Consider the following 10,017-nt stretch of genomic DNA (forward strand, 5'->3'; position numbering starts at 1 on the left):
AGAAAATTGCGCCTGTAGGAATCGAACACACGACCTCCCGCAGCCCTGGCGAACAGTTCAAACCACTTTCGCTACCCATGTGGATGTTAAAAAATGCGCTAATGCAATATATATCATATGTCCTGAATCGGGTCAGATTTGACCCAGGTGTATGGTACACCTAGGTGCACACAAGATTTTGCCATATTAATTCTACATCTCATAATAATGACATACTCGTCGAGTCGTCGGCCAATATATTTTAAACATGTTTTCAAAGATATCTTTATCAATATGTAACATCGAATAAAGATTTCTTTATACTTTTCCAAAAAAAAAAAGACGAGAAATAGTATTACAAAATTCTTGTTTTTTAGCGTTTTCTCCATCAATCAATATGTAAGCAGAAGTCGTTTTAGCAGAAGAAATAGTGGCAATTGAGGGATATTTTCTGATCTGAAATCATGGCATGCCAACGAGTGTGACATTAGACCTACCAGCACAATATATACACACACAACACAAACCCTATATAATTATATATAAACATGACTTTATAATATTTAATTGCAACGGATCATAGTGGTTACCGTGTATAGGGCGATATATGATTCTGCCTTTGCAACGCGAGAACGCCTTTATTCCACTATTTTGCTATTAATTAATACCGATATTCTCTTTATTAATTGTATGATGTGTCGTTGCATGCTCGCTTTCCTTGTCTCATGCTCGTTTATTCAACTTAAATTTCACTACGCGGCACTTTTAATAGATAATCATTAATCGAATATAAGAAAGAGGGAGAATGGAAGAGAAAACAACAAAATGTTTCTGTGACACTGCATTTGGACACAACACAAAGGCTTTTCAAGACTTGTAATATTTATAAATAGTAAAATTTGAAAAGATAACACAAACTGTAGCGACTCCCTAATTACAAAATAATGTACTCTGGTTCCATCAAATAAACAGAACCATCCAATTCCGAAATCATTCCTACCTCTACTACTGCTACTATAATTTACACATGCACTAAAGCAGAGGAGAGAGAGAGAGAGGATCCATGCATATTTAATAAATATAGTAGTGGTTGATTATGTAATTAATCGATTGATTGACTTATAAATTATAGAGTGGGGTGATTATTTTGCATGGGCATGGGATTCAAAAATTGCTGCAGCTGGCGGACAACCAGTACTTGGCGTATTTCCCAGAGTCTTTGGCGGAGAACCGCCGCCTCATTACGGAGGCGTTCGTTTTCTCCGAGGAACATCTGAGTTTGACAAACAAGCAGCCGCAGCCGGTTCGCTTGTTCCCGGTTCCCTAGCTTAAGCCGGCTCGCTTGGTTCCTCAGGTTCTCCAAGTGTTTCTGTTTCCGCATTCGGGAGCGCCGCGCCGACTCCCGGTTCGACATCATACGCCTACGCTTTCGATCGTCTACACAACTAGTCTCATCGCAACCGGACCGTTTGTTTTTAAAATTTTCCCGGCTCTGATCGTCAGAACCGGAGCTTAACGTCTTAGGTTCGTTCCGTTTCGAATCGTCCGAACCGGAACTCAGGGCTGGGTTTTGGGCGCGCGAACCGGAGTTTGAACTGACCGGTTCGTGGGACAACTGTGGGGTGAAAACAACCGGTTCCTCATGTGGATGAAAGAGAAACGGCGGTTCGTGGTTTTCCCAAGGCGGGAAACCGGGTTCGAAGGGGTTTCCGAGGAAGGCATCGGCGGAGAGACAGGCCGGAAAAGTGGACAACATGGCCGGAAAACGGTTTTGTTGGAGGGGGAGAGGAGAGGAGGGGAAAAGGGAAGAAATGGAGGAGAGGAGAGCGGTATTTAAGGCCAAAACCATGGGCAGTTTGGTAGGCCCGCTGGGGGGCATTTCGGTCATTTAGGGGATACTTTTGACTCAGCCGGCACTTGTGCTGGTGGGGTTGGCTTTTAAAAGGGTAAAATGGGGCTTACATCAGCATGTGGATCCCACCTTAAGCTTAGTCACGAAGAAATAAGACAGGTGGGATTGTGCTGGACACGTGTCGCTCTCTGCTGTCCTCAGCATTTTTCAGAGCCAATAAGCATTTTTTTTAATCCCAGTGTTCGCTGCTGCTACACTGCTAGCTACGCTCCTCAAGATGCTCTCTACTCAAATACTATAGTGCAGCTCAAAAATAAGTGGTGGAGATGTAAGTATAGATATACATGATTTATTTACTAGAGCTGATTTTGATAATCAATCAGAAGATGGACACGTCGACTGTGTTATGTATAATACAATAATAAATGGATAATGGTAGCTTCGGTATTTGCATATGGCATCGCAAATAGACCTGAAAGTCACTATTATATACCCAATTAATATAGATGCCACTACATTGCAGTTCGACTTTAACTCCTACCAGTTTTTTATGCACCTCAAGGCATGGTGAGATCATTGATCATAGTAACCGTTTAAAATCCTAAATAATATTTTTTAAGGACTATTCTCTTCGTCCACAAAAATAGTCTCATTCTATTATTTTAAAATATTCATAAAAATTAATCTATTTATATTTTAAATTTTTTTATTATATGATGCGCTTATTTCTCTACTCACAAATATAATTAATTATCATTACTAATGTTACTTTCTCCCCAATTCTCTTGTACAGTCAATCTCATGAGTAAGACGGGTCCGACCTCGTGCCCCGATCCACGCTCCCTCTCCACCCTAAATTTTAATCTCCAGCCACTATTTCCCCCTCCCCCCCTCTATCTAATCTTCAGTGCCGCCATGCCTTCACCTATTGGCCTATCTTCTCCTCTCGGTGAGAATCGACACTGCCCGCTCTTTTTCGGTCGACACAGCCTCCGCCACTCACCACCACCATTGCGGCGGCTGTCTCCTCTATTCTGCTTAGGGATGGCAATCTACCCGCGGGCAGGGCCGGCCTTGACATTCTGGGGGCCCTAGGCGAAAAGGAAAAAAAGGGGCCCCTAAAAGAAGAAGCTTCGAGAAATTGTAGCAAATTTGAGATAGCTGTAAACCTGTAACATTAACCATAAAGTGCAATAAACTAGAAAATAACGATAAAATAATTATAAAAATAACTTAGATCTTCTAGCATTTTGAGAAGCAAAATCATCAATAATTTCTTCAAGATCAAGCTTTTCTAATACCTCATGGTCAATAACGCAATATGATTTTATCAATTTTAATTTTGAAAAACTTCTTTTTGCTGAAGCTACAATAACTGGTATAGTCAACAATATTCTATATGCAATAGAAACATTAGGAAAGCAATCTGAAACTCTAACAAACTCAAGAACCTCACCAAGAGACTTTGTTTCAGATGGTAAACACATTTGTAGCACTTGCAATTCAGAATATAAATCTTCAGCATCAATGTCAAATTTATCATTATGTTTTAGGGCATCTTAAAGCTTAATTTCAGTTGAATGGACGAAGCAGTTAAACAAATTGAAATTCACATATTCACAATCACAAGCAAATAGAGAGATGAGAGTATTGAGAAATGAGAGAGAGAGCAGAGGAAGAGTGCTGGAGTCTAGTGTCTAGAGCAGAGTTTCGATAGGGAGAGAGACTGAGAGAAAGAGTCAGAGTAGAGAGAAAGACGTTGTGAATAAATTAAAGAATGGAGAGAGAGAGAGAGAGAGAGAGAGAGAGAGAGAGAGAGAGACGCTACTTCTGAATATGGACTGGAAAGAAAGAATTGAGTGAGATTGTGAGAGAGACGTTGGGCACTTGGGCTTGGGCTGCTATAAAGTTGAATAATTTTTTATTTTTTTTTGTATAGGGTATAATACTATTGGGCTCTACAATTTTTGGGGCCCCTAAAATTTGGGGGCCCTATGCCATTGCCCCTTGGGCCTATCTAAAGGGCCGGCCCTACCCGCGGGTAACGGATATCCGCAAAAACCCGAACCTATTAGGGTGGGTTTGGATACCATTTGATATCCACAGATAGTTTCGTGGTTTCAATTCACTATCCATTTAGTTCGTGGGTATGGGTTTGGATACTTACTATCCTATCCATACCCGCGAAACCCGTTTACCCGCAAAAAATACCCGCCAATATTATTATCCGTGAATTACCCCGCCAAATATCCACAAAAAATTCCATAAAATATGGGCTTTGAATATATATTTTGAGATTATGGGCTAGCATATTATATCTTAGAATAGGCCCAAACAGAAACTGAACTAAGGCCCAAATTCTAATAGTCTAATTTAAATTTGAATTTTGTTGAGCAATTATAAAATTTTGTTGGATTTTATATTTTAGTTGATGAATTTGAATTTAAACATTGTTCTTTGTGGATTTCAACATATAGATTTGAACTATGTTATTTGTGTTGATTTTTTTTTCTATTAAATTTGTTGTAAATTTATATTTAAATTTTGTTTCGTGAGTATCCGGCGGATAATAGGTGGCGGGTATCCGGCGGATAGTGGGTATCCGGCGAATAGCGGGTGACGGATACCCGCTGAATAGCGGGTTCATGGATACTCGACGGGTAGCGGGTATCCGCGGGTAGCGGGTTTGGATACCATTTGATATCCATGGATAGTTTCGTGGTTAAAAACCACTATCCATTTAGTTCGTGGGTATGGTATGGATAGTCACTATCCGTACCCGTCGTACCCGATTGCCATCCCTAATTCTGCTTGTGACTGAACGGTCCAACAACATTCACCATCGCCGTCCCACCGCCACGACGCTCCACCGCCCTGCCGCCATCTACTTAAAACCACCATTTTCTCTCTCTCTCTCTCTCTCTCTCTCTCTCTCTCTCTCTCTCTCTCTCTCTCTCTCACTCTCTCTTCATTGTTGTCACACTCTCAACTCATGACCTCTCTTCTCCTCACGACGAGAATCGACGACGCCGTCCCTTATTTGGACGACACAGCAACCGCGAATCACCACTGTCGGCACCGCGATTGTCTCCTATATTCTGCTTGCGACTGAACGGTCCAGTAGGATCAGCCTAAACTAATTTTTATGCATCCGCCTGATCTTCTTGACCTTGAAGCACCCATTAAGATTTGTGGTAAGATTTTCTTTAAAGTTGGATTTTTTTCTAGTTGGGTGATGTTTATCGAATTTATTAGGGTTTTCTTTAAATTTACTTTTTTTCACGATGATTGTTATTTTTATTGATGAGAACTTATACTTTTAATAATTTGGTCATGTAATTATTATTATAAGAAAAAGTAACCATTGATATGAAAAAAGGTAATATATATATATATATATATATATATATATAGGCCAAGGTTCAATGAAGAAGGCCTAAATGTAAGAAAGAAGAAAGAAGTAATCTCATCCGTTGATCTTATCTAATCTAACGGACATGATTTGTTCACTCCATGTTCAACGGATTTTTTCGTTGAACATATGGGTTGTCGAAACCCAGAACCCCCAAAAATATTGTATATGTTCACGAATGTTCAACGAAAAAATCCGTTGAACATGGCGTGAACAAATCATGTCCGTTAGATTAGATAAGATCAACAGATGAGATTTATTTATGAAATTATATTTAATACTACCTCCGTCCCTGAAATAAGTTCCTCTTTGGAGACGGCACGGATTTTAAGGAAAAGTGGTAAAGTGTATTGATAGTGAAGAAAAATGTGTTATAATTAATATTGGGAGTGATGAAAAAGTGAAAAGTAAGAATAAATAAAGCATTATTAGTGGTGGGGTAGTTGTCCAAAAATGGAAAGAAATAAAGATGAACTTATTTGGGTGGCGTCCCAAAAAGAAAAAAAGAGAAACTTATTTCAGGGGCGAAAGAAGTAATATTTATATTAAATTAATGCTGACGAGATTAGCATATAATATTACTTTTATAAAGAAAAATTGTAATTTGAAATATAATTTTGTTCATTAATTTATTTATAAAAGGTGTCAATCTTTCTGCATGTACATTTTGTTTGTTAATTATGAGTGTAGCTTGACGTAATGAAATCTTTTTCAAACAGATTTATAGTTGACATATGACCAATTAAAAAAATCTAACTTTGGTTAAAACTGAGAAGATGCTTATTGCTAATTCTACTAGTTTAATTAACTTTCTTGGCATGTCGTTACTAACCGAAATTGCCATATGATTTAGAAACTCTACTGATATTAGAAGAGATGTTTGACAATATAGAAGAAATAAAAAAAAGCATGTTAAGTTATATCCTTGATAGATGAGCAAAGGATGATTTATGGAAAAAAATGATTGTTGTTGATATAATGGTATAAGAAAAACATATATCTGGAAAACTTCATGCTCGACCATACGTGGGAGGGGCAAGATAATATTTCTGGTATCCTCGAGTGGTATAGCTTAGCTATTGTTGCCTAGGGAAAGGATTGCACACTCTAGATTCGGTATAACTGCTAGGAAAACTCCATATGCAAGTTATGCAACGAGATCAACCTAGATTAAAACTTAATTGGACTCTTGGAGAAAACAAAACTTATTATCTAGCATAAGGCACCAATGACACATAGATACTGCTTTAATGCGCTCAATAGAAGCCTAAGAGATTTTATGAGATCTTCTGAGGACAAACAAACCTTTTGGAGCGAGGTTTGTTGGTTGTTTTAAAAAGGTGATTTTCAGCAAATACACCCAATAATCCTTAAAGGAAATCTGTATGACAGTCGTGCATGCCTCCATAAGTTCATCTCAAAAGATAGTCTTATACAAGATGCAATAAATTTTATTGCAACTATAGTAGAAAACGCATACCCTAACGTAATGAATAATGCAATTGATCCAGAAAATTTTAAGAATAGAGCAATCTTGGCCCCCACTAATAAGATGGTTGATACGATTAATGATTATGTCATGTCTCTAATGTCTACCAAATATAGGGTTTTATCTAAGTTCAGACAGTATATGCAAAGAAAATGGATAAGTTGGTCTCAATGAAGAAGTATTTGCGATTGAGTATCTCAACATGATCAAGTGTTCAGGAATGTCGAATCATGAAATTAAATCGAAAGAGGGATGCATAATCATGCTTCTCATAAATATTGATCCACTAATGAGCTTTGCAAATGACACTAAGTGATAGTAACTCAACTTGAGGAATACGTAATTGAAGGCAAACTCATTTCAAGAAAAAAAAATGCGGGCAAGAAGTTTCCTATTGCCAGAATGATTAAGAGTCCGTCGGATTTTGCTAAATTTCCTATTCGGTTGCAGAGAAGACAATTCCTTGTGAATGTTTTTTTTTGCTATGACAATTAACAATAGTTAGGGACAGTCTCTATCGAATGTAGGATTATACCTACCAAAATCTATGTTATAGCCATGGACAACTAATTGTACATGACAATCTCAAGAGACACTAGAAAAAAAAAAGTCAAAAGATTTTAGTATGTAATGAGAACGGTCATGTGCATGACATAATAATTAACATGGTGTATGATGAAATTTTCGATAGATTATAGGATAATTACAAATTTAATAACTTATTTAGACTTTGTAAGTTGAAGTCATTATTGATATTCTCTAACTCACCTAATTTTCACCTTTTCACATTCGTTTTAAAACTCGTGCGCCTTCTTACTAGAAAGATATTGGGGGCGGAGGGAGTATTATTTTAATTCATTACTTTTTTTGTTTTTTTCATAGTGATTGGTTCCATCTATAAACAGATAATTTAGGTAAATTAAAATAAATGTTGAAGTTTCACTTTTATAATTTTGCATATAAGTATTTTTCTTAGATATATATATCATAAGATATCTAAATTAACCAATTTCAAATAAATATTACTCCTACAATTTTTTATTTTAAAATTATTTTATTTTAATACGTTATTTTAGTGAAATAAAATTTATAAATGAAAGAATACATTAAATAATTTCATAAATTTATATAATAATGAATTCCGTCGAATTTCGACGGGCTGTTTACTGGTGTTTCACAAAAGCAAAAATATATGAACAAACAGGAAAAAAAATGCCGAAAGAAAAAAGAAAAAGAAAAAAAAAATGTAAAAAAAATAACCATTGATATGAAGAAAGATAATGTTTTTAAAAAAATAATAACATAAGTTATGATATGCACAAAAATTTATTTTTGTATACATAAAACTCGTATTTATGATTAGAAAAACTGATAATAAACTTTTTAAAAAAACACAGAAAAATAATACTAAAAAAATATTGAAAAAAAAGTAGAAAGAAACGGGAAAAAAAATGAAAAAAAACACAAATGGACAAAAAAATAAAAAATAATAATAAAAAAATGCTGAAAAAAGAAAAAAGAAAAATGGTGCATCAACTAAGTTTCTCAATCTCACGCCTCTTAAGTATAATGAAATAAGGCGAAAGCTGTAGCCGTCAGGTCAAGGCAGATCCATCCCACTCATAGAAGTTCAAATCTTACTTTTTTAGTATGATCCCTTTTCCACTTAAAAATACGTTCAACTATTTTTATTAAAATTTGTGTCATCCTCTTGTAAAACTATTTTTTATGGACAAATGAAATACTTATTTTTGAAAGAAAGAACACAATTACAAAATAATAAGTCATTATTAACAATTTCAAAAAAAAATTAAGTCATTATTAACATTTTACTAAAATTGAAACTACCAATTTACAAATAGTATAAATTTAGATAACCAGTTCTGATCGTCTAGATATATTTCTTTCGTCCCATTAAAAATGACTTGTTTTCTATTTTGAGTCGTTCCATTGAAGACAATTGATTTTCATAAAAGACAATATTTAATTCTTGAAAAATTGTGACCCCTATCACTTTTATCCAATTTACACTTTTTTCTTAATTTTTGTACCGAAAAAAAGTGAGTCATTTTAGTGAGACGGAGGGAATACCTTCTATCCATGTTTTTCTTCTCCAACACGTTACATTTTTCACACAAACACCGCTCCACTTAGACTAGCGTAGATATATTCAAATGTATGTATTTCCAAATAAAAAGTCTTTAGTTACACCTAATGACCTAAATATGTTACAGTTTATGGATGATACATTATTTTGATTTGTCATTATATATAGACTGTATTTTCTGCACTAGTGATACTACTCTCTCCGTCCCACGAATCTTGACACATTTTTTTTTTTGGACCGTCCCACGAATCTTGACACATTTCCAAACAAGGTAATAATTATTACATTTTCTGTCCTACTTTATCACTTTTATTACTTTATCTCTCTCCTACTTTATCACTTTTATGTTTTATTAACTACACACTTAAAACACTAATCTACAATTTCTTAATTCTCGTGCCGAAACCAAACGTGTCAAGATTCGTGGGACGGAGGAAGTAGTACTTAATCATAGACGTTTTTATTAATCCGGCATAGGTTTCAGTCTTTCATATGACAATATCCTAATATATGGTGTTGGTTTAGAAATACTTATTCAAAGAATATTTCTGTATGTTTACATTGACTTTGTCCTCCTCATTATTAAGTAAATAATTTGATGAGATTATTTTTTGAAGATTTGGAGTATCATATCAAGGATGTGTTGGATTCGGTGTTTGCGACATTTTGTAGAGAAAAATGATCTGAATATAATTTGCTTACTTCATCAAATGGCTCAGATTATAAAGGTAGTTATAGATACCTCTGTATATGAATCTAACGAATACATGATTTAATATTAAATAAGATACATGACTTTTAGACGAGTAGATGAATAAACACATACATGAATACTAAGAATTATTGACTAACTTTAATTGCAAATTACTTCTAAATAGAATTATCGATTCTTGTCCACACTACAAAAAAATTAGAAATTACCGACGGCGATTTCCCGTCGGTAATGACGACACGGCCGCCGGTGATGTAGTTACCGGCGGCGTTACCGACGGCAAATCACCGTCGGTAATTTGCTCGTCGGTAACGCCATTACCGACGGCGATTGACCGCCGCCGGCAATTAACGGCGGCGCCGCCGCCGGCATTTCCGCCGTTGAACGGCGGGAGAGTTGCCGGAAAATTACCGACGGCAAATGCCGTCGCTAATTAGCGGCGGCGCAACCGCCGTCGGTAATTTCC

At 35.9% G+C, this 10,017-nt stretch overlaps 1 protein-coding gene across 1 annotated transcript; it reads right to left on the reverse strand.

The window, feature by feature from the left end:
• Positions 1 to 843: 843 nt before the first annotated feature.
• Positions 844 to 2,444, reverse strand: LOC131001827 (basic leucine zipper 43-like). Its single transcript, XM_057928430.1, has one exon. The coding sequence runs from the start codon at positions 1,865 to 1,867 to the stop codon at positions 1,106 to 1,108; it is 762 nt and encodes a 253-aa protein (XP_057784413.1). The 5' UTR covers positions 1,868 to 2,444; the 3' UTR covers positions 844 to 1,105.
• Between the last annotated feature and the right edge of the window lie 7,573 nt (positions 2,445 to 10,017).

The sequence above is a fragment of the Salvia miltiorrhiza genome, chromosome 8 (assembly GCF_028751815.1).
Source record: "Salvia miltiorrhiza cultivar Shanhuang (shh) chromosome 8, IMPLAD_Smil_shh, whole genome shotgun sequence".
NCBI lineage: Eukaryota > Viridiplantae > Streptophyta > Magnoliopsida > Lamiales > Lamiaceae > Salvia > Salvia miltiorrhiza.